The sequence below is a fragment of the Lagenorhynchus albirostris genome, chromosome 18, assembly GCF_949774975.1.
Source record: "Lagenorhynchus albirostris chromosome 18, mLagAlb1.1, whole genome shotgun sequence".
NCBI lineage: Eukaryota > Metazoa > Chordata > Mammalia > Artiodactyla > Delphinidae > Lagenorhynchus > Lagenorhynchus albirostris.
The window spans coordinates 49057026-49084822 of NC_083112.1; the positions used below are offsets into that span (position 1 = coordinate 49057026).

Sequence of the window (27797 nt, forward strand, 5' to 3'; positions counted from 1 at the left end):
TTTTCCATTAAAAAAAAATAGGTTGCATTTGCCTCAGGTTACATGTTACAGGAAACAGGAAACCAAACCTACTGAGAATTGTCTATGAGATAAAGAAGAGCCTAATGTTGCAGTTAAAAGGGTTAAATATGGGGGAGGGGGAAGTAATAAGAGGAGAGAACAAAAGATAAAAAGATCACTGTATAAGTGCAATAATGATACGGCTCCTTTTTCTATGGCCTTGGATCAACAGTTGCTCAAATATTGTCCCCCAAAGTATACTATCTCCAAACAGTAAAAAGCCTGACAGAGCAGAGTCAGACAGCAAGGGATGTGTTCTGTCCCAGCAAGAGAAATCCTCAGTTGAATAAAGAGCAACATGCTAAGAGCCAGAATCTCCTTTAAAATAATAAAGGCTCAAATAGTTACTTTTCAGAAGTCATAAAGAGCTCATAACAAAATAACTAAGCACGCATATTATCATATTAGTGTTGGTTTTTACCAAGTTGCAATAGTAGGCAAAAAGGAAGCTCTGCTTAGATACCTTCTCTGAAGCAACACTGTTGGATCGTTCAAAGCTGTCCACACTTCCAAGCCGACCTCTCATTCTGTTAGCTCCCTGAGTGAAGAGAATAAAATTCAATCGTTCATAGGGTTTGAATTTTTACTTGAAAACTATAAAAGGCAGTTGCCTCTTCATGTCAGCATTACATTGATCCTTTTGGGGTTCACTCAAATTTGTTGGCAGTATTAACAGCCATTCCAGCATGGCAAAGAGAACTGTCTGCAATCTACTTCCATTACTTCTTAATCATCCATTAGATAACCAGATATTCAGACCAAGCTTACTGAAGTGACTTTGGTTACAAAGTCAAACATTATTCACCCATAACATCAGTGAGAGTCCCATGAACTTGGTGTCACATACAGATAAACACCCATGTGGAAAGTACAGCACAAAAAACCACAACAGTTATAAAAGAAAATGGTTTAATACATACAACCTCCCTACAACCTAGATCGTAATTTACATTATAGGATTATAATAAACACAGGTTTAAAAAAGAAAACTGCATCCTAAAATGTATGGATTTAGCTTCATTCATTATTCCATAATGCAAAACTACTTCAATAAAGTCTCTCTAGAAGATTAGATAAAAGTCCGCTTCAATAATGGTGAATTGGTTCTCAATTTTCTTTTCACACAGTTCTTTGGTGATGATCTAAGTAAATAACCAAAGGGATCATCTCATCTATTTCTCTCTATACTTCATGTAGGAAGAAACTGAAGCCAAGTATTGAAGGAAAGAAGATGGAAAGGCTGGTTAGGAACCACATCACACAGAAGGTCTTAAGAGACAAAATACAGACTAAGATGTTCTATATAACTCTAAAACACATGGGAAAGTTCTAAAAAGAATAACTAGAAATACGTCAAGTCAGTGTGACAGTGACTCTCCACAATGAAAAAACGCACAACATTTTTATAGCACTTTACAATTTTAAAGTGTGTCTCCAAACATTTCTTGGGTTTAATGGGGGGGGTTAAGTTTCATTTTAATTTTTAATCAAAGTAATACCTACACAAAGTTTCAAAAGTCAAACTGTGCTACCAAACTTATGATGTTAAGTGGCAATCACCAGCCCGCTCCTTCACATGCTGAATCCCATTCCCCAAAAGCAAACACTTGAAATTACTTATATCAATGCTTCTGTTATTCAACTTACATTCCTATTCCTTAATCTTTCCATTTTAGGCACTATCCATTGACTTCCTACTCTGGAAGATGAGACTTTAGGATTCTTACTTCATTACCCATCCCCATACACACTTCTCTCTTCCCCTCTTCTCTCAGTAGAGTTATACCACGTGTTGGTTAAACCAATGTTTTGTGCTTAGATTTTTACAACCTTGTAAATACTGTTTGCACCTGAGCTACATATTTTACTACTAATACAACTCACATCTTGTGCAATTTGTTCTTCATAGAGTTAACAACTACCTCAGTAATCACCAGTTTATTACTACTACTAATTTATTTATCATTAATCTATTACCAATAAATCTCAATAAGGTCAAACATTACATAATCCATTAATTGCATATTTCTTTCTTTGAGTACCCATTTTGGAGATCTCTGTCTTCCTGCCCCAGTCTGGACTGGTAGAAATTTGGGTTTGCTAAATAGATGTTTCCAGTATTATCCTTCACCATCAACCTAGAAATTTCCTTTGATGCTATTCTATGTTGGAATTTCTGCTTCTTTGAGCCCATGTCTTCTCTTTTTTAGTTTACTTCCTCATTTTGGTGGAACATATACTCCAGGTGCTTTCTGAGAACAGGAGACTGGGAAGTAAATTATTTTTTCATTTACATGTCTGTAAGTGTCTTTGTTCTATGCTTATATTTTATTAATAGTTAGGCTGAATATACAATTCTGCCTGGAAACGTGCCTTCAGAATATGTAAACATTGCTCAACTGTCTTTCGGTACAGAAGTCGAATGTCATTGTGATTCCTGAGCTGTATGTGTGCCCTGCTATTTCTCTCTGGAACAGAATCTAAGTCAGTCTTTCTATTGTGCATCTTCAGAGCCCATTACATTTTGAAACATGTCCATCAGCTCTAAGAAAACTTTTAAATGATTTCTTTGAAAATTTCTGCATGCATTTTCTTTCTGGAATGCCTACCATTTGGCTTTTGGATCTCCAGATAACTTTTAACCTCGTTCTCTTATTTTCTATTTCTTTGTCATTTTGCTTTACTTTCCGGAAGTTTTTTTTCAACACTAGTTTCCTAGCCTTCTACTGAATTTTTCTTTTTATGTCCACCGTCAGAAAGTTGTAAGAGTTCTTTCCTGTTCTCCATGGACTCTTATATTTATGGTATCCTACCTTGTTTCATAGAAGCAATATTTATTCTTATCTATGTATATCAATTATAGTTTTCTATTTCCGGTGGCTCCCTAAATAACAACTATATCAATCATAAAACAAATAGCTGCATCTATACTACTGAATGCTTACCACGTGCCATGTACTATGTTAAATATTTTACCATGCATTACCCCCTGCATTCCCACAACAGTTCTAATGAAGGAGGTATAGTTTTTTGGCTCAACTTTACAGATAAGGAGACTGAAGTTCTTACAGATTAGGTTGCCAATGTTTACACAGTTAAAGGACAGAGCAGCAATTTGAATTCAGGGAGTACAACTTTAAAGTGAGGTTCTTGAGCTCTCACTCCATACTACCTCCTGAAGAGAGAGCTTTGTGAAAAGTAGAATTACAAATAAAACCAATTAACCTACATTGGTTACGGGTTATTTTGCAAATGTCCCAGAACTTGATGAAGGCTACTTCAGTTCTTCAGTTCTGTACTATAACCTGACATACTTCCAGCAATAAACCATACATTTAGCTGATAAATTACTGGGTTCGTGTGTGTGGAAAAGAAAAATGGGCCATATTGCTTTCTGCTATTTTTTAGCTGCTACTTACATGCCAACCTGCCTGGTTATCTCAAACAGTTTATTTGGTCACAATAGAGAAAGCAGTCAGATGGATATCAAACAACTTCCATCATTAGAAAAACACTTACATGACACATATTACTCATAGCAGTGCTTTATCCATGAGTTTTTCTTACGCACAAAGAAAAATAAACCTACTTTAAAATTATACTCTACCAAAATCATTAATTCACACACTTCAACAAGTGAGGACAATGGCTATTACTCTGAAGAGAAAGTGAAATGAGGACTTACTCTTCTTTTTTTTATAAATTTATTTATTTTTGGCTGTGTTGGGTCTTCGCGGCTGTGCGCGGGCTTTCTCTAGCTATGGTGAGCGGGGGCTACTCTTCATTGGGGTGTGCGGGTTTCTCACTGCGGTGGCTTCTCTTGTCGCAGAGCATGGGCTCTAGGCGCACGGGCTTCAGCAGTTGTGGCTCGAGCGCTCTAGAGCGCAGGCTCAGTAGTTGTGGCGCACAGGATTAGTTGCTTCACAGCATGTGGCATCTTCCAGGATCAGGGCTCGAACCCGTGTCTCCTGCATTGGCAGGCGGATTCTTAATCACTGCACCACCAGGGAAGTCCCTTGATGACCGTTTTCTAATGACTTACACCTTATATTAGTGAATATTTCTCTTTTAGAACTATAAACATATATTAATAAATATATTAGGAAATGTTCCTCTTTTGGAAAGCTTCAATTTAAGAAAAAGCAACAGGGACTTCCCTGGTGGTGCAGTGGTTAAGAATCCACCTGCAAATGCAGGCGACACGGGTTCGAGCCCTGGTCTGGGAAGATCCCACGTGCTGTAGAGCAACTAAGCCCATGCGCCACAACTACTGAGCCTACGAGCCATGTCTACTGAAGCCCGCATGCCTAGAGCCCATGCTCCGCAATGAGAAGCCTGCACACAGTAACAAAGAGTAGCCCCCGCTCACCGCAACTGGAGAAAGCCTGCGCACAGCAACGAAGACCCAACGCAGCCAAAATAAATTAATTAATTAATTAAAAAAAAAAAAAGAAAAAGCAACAAACAACCAGAATACAAGACTCTGTCTTTTCACCTTTGCGCAGATAGCTTTTTCAGTTTAACTATATTATGATTTGGTAATGCATGTGTCAAGCCTTTTGCCTTGGACCCACTTTTTAATTGCTAATGAGCTAAGCTTTAAAGCATTTAAAAAATGTATCCGATTTCATAAACAACTATAGTTAGTTAAATAAAATATTCTGACTTTTAAAAATAGCAGCAGTTATGAGCCAAACTATGACTGGAGTGTCAATTTTCTCCTATGTCACTCAGAGAGAAAAAAATAAACTGACAAGTTTCAGAAGTACGCAAAAACCCTTTACTATGTAACCTTTGATACAACATGGGTAGCTGCCAACCTTCTCAAGAAGTCCATTCTGCTGCATATGGTGCAAGTAAGATCTTGTTAGGCCTAAGACCTTGTTAGGTCACGTAATTTGTGGTACTTACCAGCACTTTGAGACGCAAAAGCTACAGTATCCACCTTGACCAAAACAGGTTGGCAGTGCCCTTGCTGAAAAGTCATTACTGCCATACAAAGCTATGTAAGCAGTACTTCAAAGTCAGCCGTGCACGTACTGTGCAGAATGCCAAGGTACTCAGTGGGATAAAGAGCGTCACATTCTAAATACCCTTGTGTCCTTTTATAAATGACAGAGGTTTCAGAGCTTACCACTGCTGTATGTACCAGCTCATACCTACAGTGTGATATTTTCCTAATATACTGACATTACACCCTCACGGTAATATGACCTAAGCAGGTATGAGTATGCCCGTTTCACAAGTGGGGAAACAATGGCTTAGAAAAGGTAAATAATTTGTAAATAAAGGTAAATAAATATAAAACCTGCTAGGGCCAGATCTGGAAATCGGATCCTCTGACCACCTACGTAAACGATCTTTCTACTAAAATTCTCACTGAACACCATAGGAGAGAGGGAGAAAAGGAGGGAGGGAAGGAATGAGCGAGAAAGAAAGAACATAACTGATTTATAAATTTGGAAGATGAGGAGGTAGGAAAAGTTTATGAAAAGTTGCATTAACACACTTCCGACAAATCTTCTAGAGGCTCTTTTCCTAAATTCTGTTTTCTGCTAATAAAATAATAGCATTGTCAAATGACCATGCTTGCTGCAAGGCTTTTGTTAGAAGTAACAAGAATCTCAGTCATCAACAGAAATTACCCATAAAAGTATTTTGAGTTCTAGCAAAGAAATAAAAATAAGAACACCAGACATCACAAGTCACTGTGTCCCAATGTACTACTGCACTTGACTTTCTTGCTTTTAACACTTTTGAAGATAACAGCTAGTTATTTTGTAGACTGTATCTCAATGTGGGTTTGTTGATGTTTCTTCAAGATTAGATTCAGGTACTGCCCCTTTGGCAGGAATACCACAGAAGTGCCACTGTGTTCTTTGTATCAGTGGCACAGGATTTCAATTTGTGCCATTGCTGAAGATGTTCAATTTGATCATTTGATTAAGGTGGTGCCTGCCAGCTGTTTTCACTGTAAAGTTACTATTTTCCCCTTTGTAATTAATAGGTATTAATTCTACCCAGTAAATATCCTGAGCATGATCAAATTTCCAATGTATTAATTTATTTTTCCTATCAGAATAGACTTATAGTTTCCTATCTTATACAACAAGTCACTATCTGTTGCTATCATTTATTTTGATACTCATTGTCTCAGATGTCACCAGTGGAAGCCCTTCAAGGTTTTTATGTCTTTGTGACATCCTGTTACCTTTCTTTGAGTATTTCCTTACTACCTAGAACACCACGATGCTCTGGACTTACCTTCTACATTCCCTATAGTTCTGGAACTAGCCATTTCTCCCAGGATCATGGTTCCTTCTTAAAGAATGATATATAGAAACCAAAATCTGAGTGCCAGGGCTTCCCTGGTGGCGCAGTGGTTGAGAGTCCGCCTGCCGATGCAGGGGACACGGGTTCGTGCCCCGGTCTGGGAAGATCCCACATGCCGCGGAGCGGCTGGGCCCATAAGCCATGGCCGCTGAGCCTGCGCGTCCGGAGCCTGTGCTCCGCAATGGGAGAGGCCGCAACAGTGAGAGGCCTGCGTACCGCAAAAAAATAAAAAATAAGAAAAAAATTTGAGTGCCAGACCTAAAATCTGGGTCATCCAACCAGGCTTAATTTATTATCTGGCATGTATAGGAAAGCTGTTCTCAGCTCCTATCAGTGGACAAAGTCAGGGACCGTAGGTACACATTTACTGACACACGCATATATTAACACATATACATTACATAGAACATAATATATGTAATTCTATTGCTCAAAATAGAAAACCAAGATTCCATACTGCTACCTCTGAGTTGAATCCAACAACACAGAACTCATTCTAATTTCCTTTCCTTTCATATTTGTAATTCCCTTCTCCCAGAATCCCACTATCCTTAAACATTTACATATTTGATCAGTTCCCTGTGTGTAACCCACCTCCACAATTGACACCTCACACTCTCCTCACGCCACTCAGTCTCCAGCCTCCCCACCCATGGGTGCCATCCTTGTATTGGGCGCCTTGAATGCTTTCTCCCCTCCACTCTGGCTCTGAGCCATCCCTCTGCAGGATGTCCTCTTCACTGGCTCTCACTCCACTTCCAGAAGCCAGGTTGCCCCGGTAGGCTGACACCCTCCTCACCGCACTCTGGTGTCCACATGCTGCACTGGGTCACCCCCATACAGAGCAACCCATACAGGCTCTGTCCCCCTGTGCTGAGCCACTGTGGCTTCCCTGCCTTACAGACCCGAGACATCTACATTGCTGTGTCTCGACTAATAGCGTTAGGAGTGAATTGCTCAGGAAGGGGAAAATGAAGAGGAAGAGAAATAATTTTGCTTATTTTTAAACAGAATATATAAATTCACTGAATGGAATACACGCATGTCTGTTAACTTATACTAACTATTTTCAGCATTCCCTATCAGCTCCTAGGAATAAGTGAAAGAAGGGCTTCTTTATAACTTTATGTGGCAAATGATAAAAAGTTCTTAAAGGATTGGCCATCAATATTCTATTATTTCCCCTTTCCTATACATATATCTCAACTGCTCAAATTCAGATATCAGAGGCACCAGAATAAATCTAGATCTGAAAATGAGACTTTTGTTGAGAGATTATTTTAAATAAGTGTTAACTAACTTAAAGTTATCTTAAATTTTTTTTAAGGAAATGTTCGGTGAGCCAGTTGAGAATGAAGCAGTTAGAAAACACAGACATAATTAATACCTTAAAGAGCCTCAGTTTAATCTTACCCTTGAGAAGATATTTTCCAGGGAGCTAGTTAAGGATCTCTTAGCTTTATTTTTCAGAATGTCAAGTTTGAACCTTCCACTGCTCGTCGCATTTTCTGGGATTGTACTATTTGAAATAGTCTATGGAAAGAAAAACATACATTTTAGGTTGGAAATACTCAAGGTTAAATGAAGCTTTAAAGACAGGCTTACGGCTAAGCCACTAAAAAGCATGAGAATTCTTCTGCAGCTCTATTAAGAAGTAATAATTTAGGTTCCACATCGTGAGCACACAGATTGTAAGCAAAAGAGATTAATTTTTAATATTGTAAGCAACAAAAAAGACAGAAATAAGATCTTTCCTTTATGTCTTTCCTTTCTGCTAATATATTCCTGCTGCATTTAACAAACACTAAACTTGAGATGCCCATTTTTACTGCTGTTATTTTGATTAACAACTATAACCATCCCTTTCCAAGTTACATACTTTATATCCAAATTACCGAGGAAAACACAAAAAATTGGTTTCAAAGAACAAAGCATCTTCTAGTAAAGCTGGATTCTGCTAATGCCTTTGTTATAATTCCATTTTCATTTGTGAGTGGGTCATTTATCTTTTCAATCGACAAGTATTCACTGATAGTACTGAACTGTATGAGAATCTACAATGTGTCCACTATATGAGGTTCTCCAAATATTTTATCTTATATAGAGATAAAAAGCTACTATGTATATTACATGGTTCTTAGTGCCAGGAAGCTTCCAAGAGAGAAAACTCATCCTTTGCTTGGGGAGGAAATACGTTCACTCGTAGCATTGACACAAAGCAACGCATAAGAATCAAATATGGAACCATGGGTTATGGGTCTCAATGGTCAGGAAGAAAAGGATACATGGGATTCAGACAGGCAGAAGAAAGGAGGTGAAGACTTTCCCAACACTGGGGATGGTGCTGGCAAAATCATAAAGGCTGGGATGCTCACGGGACAGGGTGTCAGTACAGGTGTTTGACTAAAACAGAGGGAAGTAGTGGAAAGTGGGAAAGTGAAGCTGGAGATAAAACCTCGAATGGTCTTAAGTGCTGGATAATTAGGAAGAATCACTGATCACAATTTACAGGCAGAGGGGCATCACTGAGAAACTAATGTTTTGGGAAGATTTATGTGAAAGGACTGTTCAAAAATCACCTAAAGGACTGGGAAATCAGAGACTGGAAGATCAGATTGAAGGCTTCAGGACAGTCTACGCAGGAGGCAATAGAGGTCCATACTGGAGCTGGCTCCACGGGGTCATCTAAGGAGTTACTGATAAAAGAAACATGATCACAATCAAAAAGGAAAGAAAACAATAGAGATGTGAGCTGGACTGGGCTCAGGCTGTGTATAAGGACTGGGCTGACTCATCATTCTAAGGCTTTGAGACGAACGACACAACGAAAATAGGGAAATCGTGTTGGCACTTAGCACAATGCCTGACATAGCAGCTACTCAGTGAATACCAGGTGAATAAATGGAAGGAAGAAAGGAAAAGAGGGAGCAAGGGAGGGAAAGAGAGAGAGGCAGGGAGGAACTTAAGTATACTGACAGGAAAACATACACAATTTGTTAAAATCTCCTCTGTGATCTTGACCGCCTTCCGTCATATAGAAAATGCATATCACTCCTCACATACTGCCTTCGGCTTTCTGGTCAACATGACTATCACCACCAACGACTGATTTAATCAAAGCCATGAACAGATTTTAGTCTTTATATTTCTTTTTTTTTTTAACAAGATCTACTTTATTTTTTTTTACATCTTTATTGGATTATAATTGCTTTACAATGGTGTGTTAGTTTCTGCTTTATAACAAAGTGAATCAGTTATACATATACATATGTTCCCATATCTCTTCCCTCTTTCGTCTCCCTCCCTCCCACCCTCCCTATCCCACCCCTCCAGGCGGTCACAAAGTACCGAGCTGATCTCCCTCTGCTATGCCGCTGCTTCCCACCAGCCATCTACCTTACATTTAGTAGTGTATATATGTCCATGCCTCTCTCTCACTTTGTCACAGCTTACCCTTCCCGTTCCCCATATCCTCAAGTCCATTCTCTAGTAGGTCTGTGTCTTTATTCCTGTCTTACCCCTAGGTTCTTCATGACATTTTTTTTCTTAAATTCCATATATATGTGTTAGCGTACGGTATCTGTCTTTCTCTTTCTGACTTACTTCACTCTGTATGACAGACGCTTTATGTTTCTTGACCTTCCTATGTCATTGGACATTGTTGATCCTCTTGCTTGAACTCTTCTCCTACCTTGGTCATTCACCATAATAAATCTTTCTACCTCATTATTCCCTTTCAGTCTTTATCACTGGCTCCATTTTAATTCACTCATTGCCTGAAATGTGGGTGCTCCTCAGAACACCCTCCTTCGACTTCAAATCTGTGACGAAGTTCATAGTCTTCCACATTTATAATGTCAGCTCAAATTCTATGAGCACCAAATCCATTATTCTAATTAAATCTCACACTTCCAAAATTGAATACTTATTTCTTATTTCCATCTCTCGCCCCGCTCTTGCCTTCTTTCTGTATTTCCTAGCTATTACATCTAATTCCTCCAAATCTGAAACCTTGAAGTGTCTCCCAGCAAGCCCCTCTCTCTTCCTAAACATATCTATCCAATCAGCCACTAAGTCCTAAGGATCATGCCTCCCAAATTGCTCTTGACTCAGTCCCTCCCTCACATCTCCAGGGCTCCAGTTTACCCTCTCTCTGAGACAAAATACATATTTCAAGACGGAATCATTCAATCTATTTATGTCCCAGTGTTATCTCTTGTCTGGTACATACTTATATCTCTGTGCCAATCACACCATATTCCATATTTTAATTCATTTGACCGCATGTTGGTTTCTTCTTACAGTTAGAGCTGTCATTATTCATCTCTGTTGCCTAGTACATAGTATGCACTTGATAAATGAATCACTTCTCACGTATTCTATTACCAAGGTCTCCTAATTTGAGAATATGACTTCAGTCCTAACACTGTCAACCCCCCTACCCAACCAGCCACACATCTGATCCTCTCACGCTCTTACCTGAAGTCCTTCAGTGACAAAGTCTGATCTAGCACTTAAGGCTATTCATCATCCCACTGCTGCCAAGCCTTCCAGCCTTATTTCCCCATAATTCCCATGCAAACCGTAAAAAAAACAGTATGTCCTTGAAGGGCCTCCAAGCAGTATGTTCACTCATGGTTACAAAGTTACCATTTAACTTTGCACTTAATGTTCCTTTCTTAAAACACAATTCCTTGGGAATGTAAATTGATACATCCACTATGGAGAACAGTATGGATCTTTCTTAAAAAACTAAAAATAGAACTACCATACGACCCAGCAATCCCACTGCTGGGCATATACCCTGAGAAAACCATAATTCAAAAAGAGTCATGTACCACAATGTTCATTGCAGCTCTATTTACAATAGCCAGGACATGGAAGCAACCTAAGTGTCCATAGACAGATGAATGGATAAAGAAGATGTGGCACACATATACAATGGAATATTAGCCATAAAATGAAATGAAATTGAGTTATTTGTAGCAAGGTGGATGGACCTAGATTCTGTCATATGGAGTGAAGTAAGTCAGAAAGAGAAAAACAAATACCATATGCTAATACATATATATGGACTTTAAAAAAAAATGGTTCTGAAGAGCCTGGGACAGGACAGAAATAAAGACGCAGATGTAGAGAATGGACTTGAGGACATGGGGAGTGGGAAGGGTAAGCTGGGGCGAAGGGAGAGAGCGGCATGGACATATATACACTACCAAATGTAAAATCGATAGCTAGTGGGAAGCAACCACATAGCACAGGGAGGTCAACTTGGTGCTTTGTGACCACCTAGAGGGGTGGGATAGGGAGGGTGGAAGGGAGACGCAAGAGGGAAGAGATATGGGGATATGTGTATATGTATAGCTGATTTACTTTGTTATAAAGCAGAAACTAACACACCATTGTAAAGCAATTTTACTCCAATAAAGATGTTAAAAAAAAAGCCCACACAATTCTTCAACTGTTCTGATTAGAAAGCTTTATCTCCCCTAAAACTCCAGCTCCACCCCCCACAAAAATCTCTTCCTCTTGAATTCTTTCATTCCTTCCTCTATCCTTACTCTTCATTCCAGCTCCAAAGCAAACATGTAGCTACTTCGGTGTTCACTGAACATTCTTTTAAAAAGCCATATTGTTATACATGTACTACAATGTTCATTGCCGCACAATTTACAATAGCCAGGACATGGAAGCAACCTAAGTGTCCAACGACAGATGAATGGATAAAGAAGATGTGGCACATATAAACAGTGGAATATTACTCAGCCACAAAAATGAATGAAATGGAGTTATTTGTAGTGAGGTGGATGGACCTAGAGTCTGTCATACAGAGTGAAGTAGGTCAGAAAGAGAAAAACAAATAGTAAGCTAATGCACATATAGGTTTTTATTTAAAAAAAAAACAGTACTGATGAACCTAGTGGCAGGGCAGGAATAAAGATGCAGACGTAGAGAATGGACTTGAGGATGTGGCGGGGAAGGGGAAGCTGGGACGAAGTGAGAGAGTAGCACTGACATATATACACTACCAAATGTACAAAGGATGGCTAATGGGAAGCTGCTGCATAGCACAGGGAGATCAGTTGGATGCTTTGTGACGACCTAGAGGGGTGGGATGAGTAGGGTGGGAGGGAAGCTCAAGAGGGAGGGGATATGGGGATATATGTATACATATATGATTCACTTTGTTGTACAGCAGAAACTAACACAACATTGTAAAGCAATTATACTCCAAAAAAGATATAAAAAAATAAAATAAAACTAATAGGAATTTTAAAAAGCCATCTTGTTGCCTCTCTTATATGTATCTATTTATGTTTGCATTCCCTTTTGGATTATTTGGGCTCTTCTCTGTAGGCTACGTCATTATTCACGTCTTTTTTGTCACCATTATCACATAGCTTGATTCATAGAAGGTCCTCTAGAAGTGCTTGTACAATAAATAATTAAGGAATCACTTATCACACGATATGTGGTTTGTTCTGAATAGAGTGAGATTAAGACATAACCTGAATTACTGTTATCAAGAGGTAAATATGTCATGATTTCTTTAGATGTTGCTGCCAGTGGTCTTGCTTTACCTACATGCAGCTGGGAACACATTCTAAACCACGTGCACAAAAATATCATCCCTTTGTTTGTAGCCAGGGTAGCCGTTTCCATGACATTACTGCTCCTTTGCATGTTTGCTCTTTACCACTCAAGGCTATATAAGTTTTTAATGAAATAAGATGTTCATGTGAATTTGAAATAAAATAATGGATTAATATTACTAAAAATGTATGTTCATTCTAAATCATGAGCATTTATTATTACTGGTTTTCTACCAAAACTCACAATTTTTTTTACATTTTAAAATCATTACTATTTTATCTCAATGTGCCAATGTTTGCTACAGTTTCCTATAAAACTTCTAAAATGCTGGGGGGAAAAAAGACTATTAGGGCTTAGCCCTAAAGATGAGAAGACAAAGTAAAGAAATTCCTTTTACATCTTCTGTGATATTTTGACTGAATATATGAAAAAAACAAAAATAGGTCAACTAGAAAACATCTCACCGATGGGCCTTCCCCAATATGTATGTGTGTCCTCTGTTTGGCTTCGCACAGCTGCCTCAGATGTAAAATCACAAGTTCATTTTCCTCCTGGTCATTGACTGCCTTCATCTTCTGTTGAACAGACAGACGGAGAGCACATTATGGCAACACAGCTTTCATTGTTTTACTTTACCCTCATTTCGTTTTGTCTGTCTGGCAGACAAACGTAAGTAAAGCTAAGCATTTAGCTGCTCTTAGAAACAAAAGTAACAGTGGCATTGTAGTAACTATCCAACAGTGCAGTAGTATATCTATCTTTAACGTCAGATAGAGAAATGGAAAAAGGAACTCACAGAAACAGGGTCCAATTCTCATTCCTTATACTTTACTTGTGAGGACTATAAATAATGTTACCTGAACGCGTTCAAAGATGTCAGCTTGCTCATTATCTGTGAGGGACGAGAGATGCCTCTGTATTACCAGCTTGGCTCTTGGCGGATAGAGACCTAAGGGAAATGATGGGGATTGGTGTTAAACAGATTCTAGCCACAGAGATCAAAATGTGTATGTATGTGTATATATATATATATTTATATATATATGTATGTGTGTGTATATATATATATATATGTATATATAAAATGCACTGCAGCTTGTCCCTTCACCAGCAGGCTCTGAAGTTAAATCTTTTCAAGGAGATGTGTTCCTGCCTATGACAGACCTTGGAACACTACAATAAAATGATTAAAACAAAATGGAAAACCTCCTCACCAAAATCAATAGCCCTCGTCAGTAATCTTGAAGTCACACTTATTAACAAAAAATGTATACATGATACCAAATCAACAGCATAACCAGATACCATTGAATATACTAACAAACTTAGCCACCCTAGAAACTCATAGGTGAATACTAGCCTTGGCCAAAATCTCTAAGCTTAAAACTTGACATTTAAAAAAGAAAGAATAGCTACTAATATTAAAAAGTAGAGCTAGAGCTTACACAGGAAGCTCTCCCCCTCATACAGGTCTTGGTAATAAAACCAAGGCATCATTAGTTTTTGTTTGTTTGTTTTTGCGGTACACAGGCCTCTCACTGCTGTGGCCTCTCCCGCTGCGGAGCACAGGCTCCGGACGCGCAGGCTCAGCGGCCATGGCTCACGGGCCCAGCTGCTCCGCGGCACGCGGGATCCTCCCGGACCGGGGCACGAACCTGTGTCCCCTGCATCAGCAGGCGGACTCCCAACCACTACTCCACCAGGGAAGCCCTTATTAGTTTTTAGTGACATTTTTTAGTGTTACTATTTTCCCAAGAAATTGTTTACCTCTTTATACCATATTATTTATATATCTAGTGTACTTCTGCATATAATTTATATTAAGTCCTTGGGCAAAAATTTTTTCCATGAAAACATTTTTGTTTTTATAAATTTTTTAAAAAGGGAAATGTAATTCATATTTACAAGGATTCACCGGACCATCCATTTTTAAGGAACAGATCTCCTTTACATAGTTAGGGACCACTTATACTACTGTTACCGTACTTTGATTAGAAAGAGGATATCTAGCCACGTATAGTATTTAATGACTGTTATAGGTAGACTGTACTTTAAAATCCCTAGGAGAGATTCACCTCAAAATATGCATTGTTTTAAAAGAACGAGAATTCATTTCATGATGGTTAGAATGTGTAGAGTGCCACCACTGGGCCTGTTTTAAACCACTGTGCAGAAAGAAGAAAAACGTCTGAAAACTTCTCAGCTCTACCTTTCTTTGTGCAATGTACAATAAAATGCTGTGAAAATCTCTGTGACCACGTACAGAAACACTAAAGTTCATTTTGACGGTGTGATGCCACTCACTACCACAATTTATTATTTGCTGGCAAAGTCTCCTTAATAGGTTCCTTAGGCAATATATTAAGAAACTGATTCACATGATCATTTTTGTTTTGTTTTATGTTGTTTAATATTCCAGCATGTTATTAGCATGTGTAGGAGGATAAAAGATTAAAAAGAGGAGAAGTAAAGAGGGTCCTTATTTGAAGTAGGTAACTAAATCTATGGCCCAGGAAGTTTCTTTAGTCCTTTATTTTAGGGGAGGAATTGCAAACAGCTTATTTGCAAATTATGCATGCCCCCTACTCCGCCTTGCATCTGATTTGCCTTTCTTCTTCCCCACTGTTGAGTGACTGGTGAGTGAATTAACCGATCCTGAGAGGTAAGTATACTATTTAGCCCTCATGCACGTTATTGTAGGAAAACCCGACTGAGGGTAATTGCTCCACCTCTACGGTGCTCAACATCCCTTTAGTTCCACATTCTGAGGACTGGTCCTTGAGAGATGGTCCCCTTAGACACTGCCTCCTGGATTCACTTTGGTCCCCCAACATGGCTGGTGTTTTTCTTCCTGGTCTAAATGACAAAGCTCCCTTGACATAGGGATAGATGATTAGGACTCAACATGAGCATATGCATCTTTTCCCTTTCTTTTTTTTTTCAGTAGAGAAAGAACTCCTTATTAATGCAGCCAAAGGTATTGACAGGTGAGTCAATGACATGAGTAAGTAATATGAGATACAAATATCTAGATACTTCTAAATATCTCTAAATATCTTTCTCACTTTCTCTTCCCGTGAATTTGTGTTGAATCTGAATGTGGTCCTTTTTCCAGCTTTATACTTTGTGCTTAAGCCTAACACAAGTTTAGAATTCACACTGTTATCTTACCCAGATGAAAACAACTATTTGGGAAACACTGATGCCAAGGCTTCAAGACAGCTTGGTCCTGAAAATCCTGGCTTTCTGATATTCTTTCAGAGAGAACATCAAGTTGCTTTGGAAACAGATGGAACAAGTTCAAATCCCAGTTCTGCCCCTCCTAAGTGATAAGGATGTGGCCCTTATTACCCACTGTGTGTCTCGGCGCCTGTTTCCTCATCAGTAAAATGAGGATTCAAAACACCACCCATCTTGTGGGATTTCAGTATGGATTAAGTGGGCTAATATATGGAAAACACAACAGGGCCGAGACACAGTAAGTCTTATGGGAGCATCTGCATTATTGCTATTCCTTTCATTCTTACTATCAGAACACTGCCCTATCTTACGGCTCTCTTCGCCCGATGTCAAAGGCAAGGGTAAAACAATCATATCAGAAGGTGTTATCTAAGGCCTTAGGAAAAGAAGCCCGTGTGAATCTTTTCCAGTTCACATGAACCCTTCATTTGCTCCCTTCAGATATATGCATACCTTGAAGCTAGGGAACCTTAAGTTTCACTCCCTTCATGATCTTGGAAGAGACCCTACTATTTCTGGATGTATAATGTGTATTATTTCTTTTTTTTTTCAATTAACTTATTTTATTTATTTATTTTTGGCTGCATCGGGTCTTTGTTGCTGCGTGCAGGCTTTCTCTAGTTGTAGAGAGCATGGGCTACTCTTCGTTGCGGTGCGCAGGCCTCTCATTGCGGTGGCTTCTCTTGTTGAGGAACATGGGTTCTAGGCACGCGGGCTTCAGTAGTTGTGGCACGTGGGCTCAGCAGTTGTGGCTCGTGGGCTCTAGAGCGCAGGCTCAGTAGTTGTGGTGCACGGGCTTAGTTGCTCCACGGCATGTAGGATCTTCTGGGAACAGGGTTCGAACCCGTGTCCCCTGCACTGGCAGGCAGATTCTTAAGCATTGCGCCACCAGGGAAGTCTTTACAAAGGTCTCTACAAAGGTCTCTAAAACTATAAATTTTTTTTCAGAGGAGTGTTTTTTAATATGATTTGTGTAATTTTCTACTGGTGCTTTTATCTTTTTCTTATAGATAATAACAGTCTTTACAAATTCTGAACAGCAATCTGCTGTTTGTTACTCAAACAGCATTTGTTACTGATCATTTAACTTCCAAGTAAGCAGTTGTTGTTGTGTAAAAATATTAAGATTTTATGAAGTCAAATCTGTCAATGTCTTCTTTTGGTAGTTTCTGCATTTCTGTGTCTTAATAAAGGCTTTCTTGTTTAGGGACAAAATAATATTTTTACTTTCTTTGAACAATTTTAGCATCTTGTTTGTTTGCATTGAGGACTTTGATCCACCTAGAATGTATTTTGAGTAGGATAAGTGGAAGGAATCTTTGTCTCTTTGGATAGCAAATTGATCCAACGCCATCTCCTGAATCACTCAGCCTTTCCTCCTCAGATTTATAATATTCTCTTCACCATACACCAAAGAATGTTCCATTTTTGTAAAGTTTCCATGTATATTTGAAAATAAGGTGCATTCTGTAAAATTATAGTTATAAATTTTAAAATTTTGAGTATTACATTTAAATAGTGCTTGTTCACACAGCTGAGTGGATGTTCAATAAATACGGCTGTCCATCATCACTTTTCCCATGTGCCTATGATTCTCCTGCCTACTGAACAGATATCTCCATTTGCACTGACAGTGGCTCGTCCATTCTCTGCTTTGTTCTGGAGTCCACACTCTCCCCATCGACTCCAACACCTATCGTACTGATTGCATTTACGTGCTCACAAGCCTGTCTCCCACTCTAGACTCTAAGCTTCCTGAAGGCATGGTCCACATCTCAACCATCTCCGCATCCCCAATGCCAAGCACACTGCCTGGCAAGTGCTAGATGCTTAACAAGTGTTTATCAAATTGTGTGTCTTCCCTGGCACAGTAGTTTTCAACCATTTTTATTAGTAAGAGACAAGGAGAAGAAAGGGAAACTGAGTCAGGGTCACCTCTTCCTCATGCTCTTCTCCCTCCTCAAAACACATTTTTTAAAAAAACTTGCTTTATGACATCATGTCTATTATCTGTGTGATTTTCAAACGACCCTGAAAAGCCAAGCAAGTTTCATTCTTGTTCTAAACCTTTAGGAAAAAGAGAACACATCATCGAGTGAGAAAGGAAAAAAAAAAAAAGACTTAAACAGTAGATATTCTGGGATGGTTTTGCCTCTCTTCATTCATTCAACAAATATTTGGTCAGTTCCCACTTTGCACATAGCAGAGTCTTAGGAACTGTGGGAAATGCAAGCTCCTCCCTTGAGTCTGCCTTCGGAAAAAAAGTAAGAAAGAAAAAAGAAAGAGGAAAAAAAGCCAAGCACCTAGGAGAGACTGACAGCACAAATTTGACTAGACATGAGAAATGATTCTTGGGGTTCTCGGTTCACCTCAAAACAAAGCAGCAGTCAATGACAGTAGCGACTTTCTCACTTCCCCAATGCCAAAGCAAACTTGTCTTTGCCAAGCAAACTCGTCTTTGCCAAGGCCAACTTATACTGTACCTTCAATCCTTTCACAGAGCTTATGCAAAGAGTGCATAGGGCAGGCCTCGCACAGCTTAATCTGGGTCTTGGCACTCTGCAGGGCAGCAGCCGTGCTGAAAGCCTGTTTCAGAGTCAGCATTACCTCATCAACCTACAAGAAGAAACAAAATCCAGGTCTATAAAAGTTTGCTTTCATGGTAACACATTAAAAGCCCAACAGCAATGTGAGACTTTGTTGATGCTGACTAAATATTAATAATGGAATTTTGGTGACCACAGAGCTGGTAGTGAGAAAATAATGTCTCAAAGTTAGACCTTCAATTAATTATACATAAAATTGAAAACTGGATGAAATAAGACCATTTTAATGTGCATAATACTGATCTGTTACTTGAATGCCATTTTTGAATCCCACTCAGTGCTATGCTATCACAGTTAAGTGACAATCAGGTATTTGTTTTTTTTCAAATTTTATTGGATTATAGTTGATTTACAATGTTGTGTTAGTTTCAGGTATACAGCAAAGTGATTCAGTTATACATATACATATATTCATTCTTTATCAGATTCTTTTCTCATATAGGTATCACAGAATAGAGTTCCCTGTGCTATACAGTAGGTCATTGTTGGTTATCTCAGGTCTTTGTTTAATTAAAATACTTTGTCAGATAAAGATTTCTTTGGAAGTTTTGTCTGCAATACATAGGGAGCAACAAAATAGGTTTAACAAATCACTTGTGTTAATAGGTATCTTATGATAATGATCCTTTTGGATCATTTTTAGTGCAACAACAAGCGAACATGTGTTTAACCAAAGTTCTAGGGGGAAATGAGCCCAACAAATAATGTTGGGGGAATTCTATGAAGACTACTGGCCTTTTCTCTATGGCTTCTATTTATTTTCATTTGGCTTCTGATTTGTGACACTAAGAAGTTCTGCAGTCATGCTGCCTAATAGCTGGGTCTCAGCCCTAGGCCGGCAGCTTGAGAACTGCCAGGTAGTTTCTTCCTTGCTCTTCCAGTGACTCAGTCAAGAAGTTGGAATCTAGCATTCTGGTTTCCTGGTTGCTTCTTTGAGGTCAACTAACAGCTCATCCTCCAGGCATTGTCAAGCCGACTTCAGGCCAGGTCTCCTCCTCTGTGACACAATCATCAGTGTAAAGTGTGGCTTTCTCACCCACTGTACAATTGAGATCAAAGTCTAAAACCTGCATGGGCAGCTACGAAGTACCAGGGCCTCATTCAAACTAGCTCTGATATTCAAAACCATTTACCATGCTTCATAAACCATGTTTTGTTTTGTTCTGGTTTTATTGCAGTAACATTGTTTTATGACATTAAATAAGTTTCACGGGTGCAACATTTAGTTCAACTTCTGTGTACATTGCAGTGTGCTCACCACCAAAAGTCTTGTTTCCATCTGTCACCATACAATTGACCCCCTTTACTCATTTTGCTCTCCCTCCCACCCCCGGCCCCTCTGGTAACCACCAATCTGTTTTCTGCAACTATGTGTTTGTTTTTGTTTTTTATACTCTGCATATGAGTGAAATCATACCGTATTTGTCTTTCTCTAACTTATTTCAGGTATCATAATACCCTCAAGGTCCAACCATGTCGTCATAAATGGCAAGATTTCATCTTTTTTGTGGCTGAAAAATATTCCATTGTGTGTGTATATACATATCACATCTTCTTTATCCATTAATCTGTCGGTGGGCTCTTAGGCTGTTACCATATCTTGGCTATTATAAATAATGCTGCAATGAACATGGGGGTGCACATAACTTTTCAAATTAGTGTTTTTATTCTCTTTAGATAAATACCCAGAAGTGGAATTGCCAGATCACCTGGCAGTTCTATTCTTAATTTTTTGAGGAACCTCCATACTGTTTTCCATAGTGGCAGCATCAATGCACATTCAAACCAACACAGATGGCCAACAGGAACATGAAAAGGTGCTCAAATTCACTAATTATTAGGGAAATGCAAAACCACAGGGAGATATCACCTCACATGTGTTAGAATGGTCATTACCAAAAAGACAAGAAACAACAAGTGTTGGAGAGGATGTGGAGGAAAAAGAACCCTCACACACATAACCCATTTTTAAAAAGACTCTTTAGGGCTTCCCTGGTGGCGCAGTGGTTAAGAACCTGCCTGCCAATGCAGGGGACATGGGTTCGAACCCTGTTCCCAGAAGATCCCACATGCCGCAGAGCAGCTAAACCCGTGCGCCACAACTACTGAGCCTGCGCTCTAGAACCCAGGAGCCACGACTACTGAGCCTGTGTGCCACAACTACTGAAGCCCGTGCTCCTAGAGCCCGTGCTCCGCAACAAGAGAAGCCACCGCAATGAGAAGCCTGCGCACCGCAACCAAGAGTAGCCCCTGCTCACTGCAACTAGAGAAAGCCCGCGCACTGCAACGAAGACCCAGTGCAGCCAAAAAATAAATAAATAAAATAATTTTTTTAAAATTTTAAAAATAAAAAGACTCTTTATCCCCTTCTCTTATGGCCTGGTTTAAGAAAAAGCTACCATTTATTTAAAGGATTCAATCTACGTCTGCATTTGAATGCCTGAAGAACCTGGAATAAAAAGATACTCTATTCATCTGATATTACTAAAAGGAGAGTTCAAGCACCAAGCAGCCACTATATAACCATCTTTTTAAAAGGCTTATAAATAATTTCACAACATTCCATGCACAAAAAATGAATTATTCACAATCTGTTCTTTTATAACATAATTAAAAACAAAGAATTCTAATTCTTAAAAATAAAAGCACGAGCTTCCCTGGTGGCGCAGTGGTTGAGAGTCCGCCTGCCGATGCAGGGGACGCGGGTTCGTGCCCCGGTCTGGGAAGATCCCACATGCCGCGGAGCGGCTGGGCCCGTGAGCCATGGCCGCTGAGCCTGCACGTCTGGAGCCTGTGCTCCGCAGCGGGAGAGACCACAACAGTGAGAGGCCTGCGTACCGCAAAAATAAAAAATAAAAGCACTACATGCTTTAATGCCTTTGCATTTTCATTTCATTTGCCTTGTGATGTATTCAAAAGCAATTTCAATCACTTATGCAGATGTTTATTTCTGTTTTCTTGTTTCTCATTTATTTAAGGCACTGAAGGGGTCAGTCATCCGCTTAGCTTTCATGTAGGTTTATTATTTGCTATTTGGTAATACTGTGTTGCAAAAGGTCCCCAATGGATATATTGAACTTTCATATTTTCTTATCTATTTGTAGATGAACCAAGAGATCATTTCAATGGTGACTGAAATGTGGCTACCAATTTCTCCTAGCCATAAATATTACTAGAAACTTTATTCGACTTCTAAAATTTTAAATGTTTTACTTTTTTTTAATCTACCACTTTTTCCAGACGGCCTATAAATTCTCATATGGAATCAGAGCAACTAAAAGTTAAATTAGCATACTATGAATAACTTAATTGTTTTAGTTTAGATACAGCAACAACAACAAAATCCTAGGCAGTGTTAAAAAGTTAAAAGTAAAGGAATGGTTAAAGATAAATCAATCATATGGAACCAAAAAGAAAGTATTCTTAGTGTGACCATCAGGCAAAATTAAATTTCCAGAGAAAATTATAAGATGGAACAAAGAAAGCCAATTTGTGACATTAAGGTGAAAATCCATAATGAAGATAATGCTCATAAACATTTATATACCAAACTTAGGTGTTTTATAGCGTTTTAGAATAAGAATCACAGAATGTGTAAGGATGGAGAGGGGGAAGGGTAAGCCGGGACGAAGTGAGAGATTGGCATGGACATGTATACACTGCCAAATGTAACAGCAGCGGCATAGCACAGGGAGATCAGCTCGGTGCTTTGTGACCACCTAGAGGGGTGGGATAGGGAGGGTGGGAGGGAGACGCCAAGAGGGAGGGGATATGGGGTATATGTATATGTATAGCTGATTCACTTTGTTATAAAGCAGAAACTAACACACCATTGTAAAGCAATTATATTCCAATAAAGATGTTAAAAAAAAAAGATTACCTAGTCTAATTCTCTGGAAAACTCTACACTCTTAACCCCATACAAATCCTGGGTCTCGGTACCCTGGGTTTTTGGGGGTTTTGTTTCGATTTGTTTTGTTGGTTATACTTTCCCTGGATACTGTTGTGTGCATCTGTGGAGTTCCACTTTGTCTATGAATAGTAGTCACTTCCATTTTTTTTCACACCTTTTAAATCACTTTTGGAGAAAGCAGAAATGATATGTTCCAGAAATCTCAAGGGTTGGTCAAACAAGTTTAAACCACCTGCCTTGGGATATGTTACAAAAGAGGGAAGGAAGGAAGGGAGGGAGGGACAAAGGGAGGGAGGGAGGGAGGTGCACAGAGCATCCAAACCTTGCACTGTAACCCTCCAGGGCCCATCAGAACTCTATTCTATACTGCTTATCAATTCATAGCAATTGCTACAAAGAAGCAACAGAAAATGCTAGCTGTATATTTTTTGCACTCAGAGAAGATAAATCAGCATGTGTGGTTTTGCAATATTTTGTCTTTCACAACAGCCAAGCCACATCAATCATAATACTGCTTAGACCTGTAATATTTGACCGTTTGTTTTACTCTAACGTCAGCTGCATGAGCCAGCCTCCTTTATACAGGAAATGTACATTTAATTTTTCCTCTATCTTGCAGTTCTGATGCCTCACCATTCATTTAAGGTGCTTACAGATAAAAGTAGAGTAAACAGGATTTCAAAGATTCCAGCATAGGCCCATTCTTAAGAATAATGATGCCAAAAAAAGATTCTCAGGCAGCTTCAATGTAATATGAAGACATTCTCAGCCAGTGTAGTCTGTTGCCTTAGTCACAGAGCTTCTTAAGGTGGAAAAATGCAGCGTGTTCCCAGACTTTCTACTCTGACTCCGTTTCGAAAACTCATTCTACACGCATGAGGGTAAAATGAAAAGACTAAAAAATACGAACCAAACAAAACTTTTGAAAGATATTGGAAATCAGAAGGTTTTACAGTTTTCCTCTTGGTGTCGGTTATCCAGTAATCAGAGATTAACCAGCACCTAGAAAATGACTGCCTGAAGTTCTGAGTAACACACTCCATCACTCAAAATACACTTAACAAGCAAGCCCTGCTATCCTAGAAACTACTGGTGAATACAACAACCATAAGGACGGTCCTAACCTTGTAGGATTCACAGTCCAGTGGAGTAGAAAGTTATGTGAACAAATAAATAAGATAAGGGATTTGCAGGAACTGCCGGAGATCTATGAATAAGATGTGCTGACAGCACTGACAACAAAACAACCAAAGGACTCAATTCCTGAGAAAGGGTGTTAGAAAAGGCTTCCCTAGGAGGTGATCTTTTAACAGGATCTTTAAAAATACACAGTAGCAAAGAAGGGGAAGGGGATTAAAGTCACAGCAAAGCCAAGCCAGGCCTGCTTCCCATCCAATGAAGCAGCCGGAAAGAGAATACGAAAACAGATAGAGACATACACAATCTCTTTGTATAGCAGCCAGGTGGACCCTTGAGGCTGGCACGATCAAATCCCCCACCTGACCATATGAAAGCAGCAAGCCCTGGCTCTGGTCTCCACTGACTGGCAGACCCCTCACTGCATGCAGCCAACAGTGACCTCAGAACTTCAGAGGCATTTCTGTGAGCCCCGCCTCTCATGTACTTCCTTCATCTCATGTGTCCTGTGCACGAACCATCTGCTGCTTCAGTAGCAAGCCAAATAAAAGCAACATCACACCAGTCATCACAGCAGCTTCTGCAGTCTGGCCTGGAGACAGCTGAGGACACGGAATAGCACGTGTGAGGACACAGTCATGAAAGGGCAAGCTTTCCGGTGAACGCTGGAGAAGAATGAGGAAGCCCCTTCTGCCACACTAGACAATCTAGATTTTGTCCGTTAATAAGGAGGCATAAGCTGGCCCCTAGTAAGAGAATTTTGTGAGAAAAAAATATATATATAGCATAAGGTAGTAAGTGGATAGATGACAGATTAAACCAGTGGCAGGGAGACTAGTTAGGACACTAATGCAATAGTCTTAGTAAAGGAGATGAATGCCCAGACTTAATTCCAAACAGAGAGGAAAAGGAAGAGAGATGGATATAAGGGACATTTCTACCTTTGAGTTTATAGGATTTGGTGAACAAGTGGATCTCGATGGTACAGGAGAACGCATTATGGTTTCTAAATTGGAAAGTTGCGTAAATGGAACTGCCAAAACAATAAAATACGGGATATACGACAGGTTTTGCAAAGGTTGGAGAGCAAGGATCTGCAACGTGGCGGAAGAATCAGCCTTAGACAGGAGGACGGACAGAGGAGGGAAGGAGGAGAGGAGAGCTGGGCAGGGGATGGGTGAGGAGAGGGGCAAGATTACCTGACATTCTCATTTTCTACCCAACTCTTGGTTGGCATTTTCCAGGGTTGTGTCCTTGGTTCTCTTTGGCCTTCTCTCTTTTCCTTCCCCCTGGGTGCTCATCCAGCCCCATGCCTTCAACTATTCTTTACATAACAACTCTCAAACTTCTATCCCGAGCCCTGAACTGAACCTATAATACAGTGGTCACCTGGATATCAACAGGTGGATTTTTCACTGGTATGGCTAACTATCTAGAGTGAGAACAAAACTCAAGTGGATCTCTCTTGAGTAAGAAACTTAGCGATAGAGTGCTATATTCCCTAGTCAGAAAGTGTCTTTGTACCAATTCATTCCCATCTCTTCGTTACTTCTTCATTATTCCTCAACTCTGTGTCCACACTGGGAATGTGGAAGGCAAGAGTTAGCAGGAAGGAAGGCAACGTGCATACAGAAAATGAGGAGAATGCTGCCCGGCTTACTCTGTATATGTCTAAGTGGTGTGTGTTTCCCTGGGGAAAATCACTGTGGGAGGATTTTATGTCTGAGCAAATGCTCTGCTTCAAAGAATGGTAATGCATATATCTAAAGGTTTGTGTTAAAATGGTTAGGAGAGATAACACAAGTGGAAGAATATGGAAAACGTTTTAGGGGAAAACATCAACATATTTTTAGTCACTCAGATCTATTTCCAACTTTGCCTTACATATTTCTCCTTAAACTCTAACTGCTCCCATTTAAGGGTCGGGGGGAGGGATAGGAGCGGTGCAAAGTAAAATTGACTTCTAAATTCCAAAGAAAGAAATTGAAGGCTAAAATGTGACCATAAAGAAAGTATTTTTAAAATTAGGACAGGGGCTGATGGAATAAAAAGGAAAAGACAAAACCGTTCTCTACCCTGAGGAAATAAGCATTATCTACTCTGAGATGTTATAGCAGTTGAGAGAATTAGAGGTCTTCCCTATCTTCTTACATGAGCAATGGAAAGAGTAACAGCTCTTCTCCTATCATTAGGCTTTTCCTACCTTTTAAAAATACTCCTGGTAACATTTCCAGATTTGTTAAACTCAAGAAAATCACCTAGGCTTAAAAGTTACCAGGACAAGTTGTTTTTGTTTTTCTGTTGTGGTGCTGTTTCAGAGGGCAGAAGCCTATTTCTAGACGCGCTCTTCTTTTTCGAAGGATGGCCGTTCTGTGAGGCCTGGGTTCATCAGAGACGGCCCTCCCATCAGCCGGAGGTGTGGGCAGGAGCCCGTGGGCAGCACTCACCCCACTTACCAGAGATTCGCTGGCACACTGGAACACGTAACAGATATACTGGCTCAGCCCGGGCTCCGGCAACTCCCGACAGATAAAGCCAAAGTGATCAACGTGCTTTAGACCCTAGAGAAGGAAGAAGGGCAGTGTTTATGGGATTATGTCCTTTTAACCAACACGATAGAAATAGTTCTGTGCTTTCACACTTCCATGAATTTCTCCTTCACAGTACTGTGACAGGGGACATAATGCCAGAGCAAACTTATTCGGTGGTCTTCTGATACATAAAAAAGGGTGAGACCAGCTCAGAGTTTTTTTGTTTCTGGCAAACACTCTGTGACTCAGGGCCACAAGAGGAAAAATATGATGGCATGACCCACTGTCTCTTGTAATAAAAACCGCTACTCAGTGTTTGCAAGTAACGGAGTTTTCAATTTGTTGGTCATCTTTGAACGGGCAGTCTGATGATTCATTATAAACGCTGTTCTTGTTTATATGAGGCTAAGAATCATTAAAACTGACAATACTCTAATTAAATGGCATGCCATTCCCTAAAGCATGCATTAAAAATACCAGAATGTTTGTCTATGGATAGACATTCAAGGAGCCACAAGTGTTAGAAGATGAATACATTAAAGAAATTATTGCAGATGTCAACTAGCCAGATTCACAAATCTGTACTTCCTGAACACAGGCTAAATAACCCCAGCTACACTTAATACAAAATTCTGAATCATCTGAGAATTTCGATCGCCCTGAATACATACACACCAATTAGTAGACAGCACCTTGTTATTTTAACAGAAAGCACAGTACTTTGAAAAGTCATGAAGACAAAAAATTTGAAGTTGTCCTGCAATCACCTGAATCCCAGAGAAAGGAAAACAGACTTTGGAATCAGACAGATTTGTGCTTCAGTCTTGGTTCAATCAATCTACCAGGTATGAGATATTGTGCTGCGTTGCTAAAAAGTATCTCTGAGGTTCCATTTCTCATCATAAAATAATAGTAATGGTACCTATTCTAAGAAATTTTTCAGATTTAGAACTAAGAAATATCTTACTACCTGGCATGTTTGGTAAACAGTAACCACTATTCTTGTAATAATAAGCTCAACCTACCCAATGGCTATGGAAAAAGGAAATCAACTCTGATAAAAAGTAAAAAAGTCAGTAAGGAGGAGCGAGGTTACAATCCATGAGGTGAAAGTAAATTCCATCTGATACAACTCATTCGTGATTAAAGAATATCTTTTACTAGCTTAGTACTAAATGGGACAAATGCACAGGACCTCATTAGCTCAGCAAGTTGTCGGGCAGTGGTAATGTTTCCAGTAAAGAAAACCATTCCCTTATTCCTCATGCTTGCCAGGGAAACAGCCCTACCGATTTTGAAGAAAGAAACATTTGTAGGTGTGCATGTGTTAAAAAGCACTCCTGTTCCCAAATGTGGCCACCCTCTATCAGTACAATTCTGTGG

General features: G+C 39.5%; 2 protein-coding genes across 4 annotated transcripts in view; one reads left to right on the forward strand and one right to left on the reverse strand.

Moving 5' to 3' along the window:
- The window catches only part of UCHL3 (ubiquitin C-terminal hydrolase L3), a 346469-nt gene that overhangs the window by 74972 nt on the left and 243700 nt on the right, over positions 1–27797 (forward strand). The window lies entirely within an intron of this gene.
- The window catches only part of TBC1D4 (TBC1 domain family member 4), a 216731-nt gene that overhangs the window by 49551 nt on the left and 139383 nt on the right, over positions 1–27797 (reverse strand). For all 3 annotated transcript variants that reach the window (XM_060129035.1, XM_060129034.1, XM_060129036.1), the window contains exons 4-9: positions 26340–26444; positions 18711–18843; positions 13845–13936; positions 13452–13562; positions 7807–7926; positions 524–598 (exon numbers count right to left, since the gene is read on the reverse strand). In XM_060129035.1, coding sequence (XP_059985018.1) covers positions 524–598; positions 7807–7926; positions 13452–13562; positions 13845–13936; positions 18711–18843; positions 26340–26444 — 636 coding nt within the window. The remainder of the gene's footprint in view (positions 1–523; positions 599–7806; positions 7927–13451; positions 13563–13844; positions 13937–18710; positions 18844–26339; positions 26445–27797) is intronic.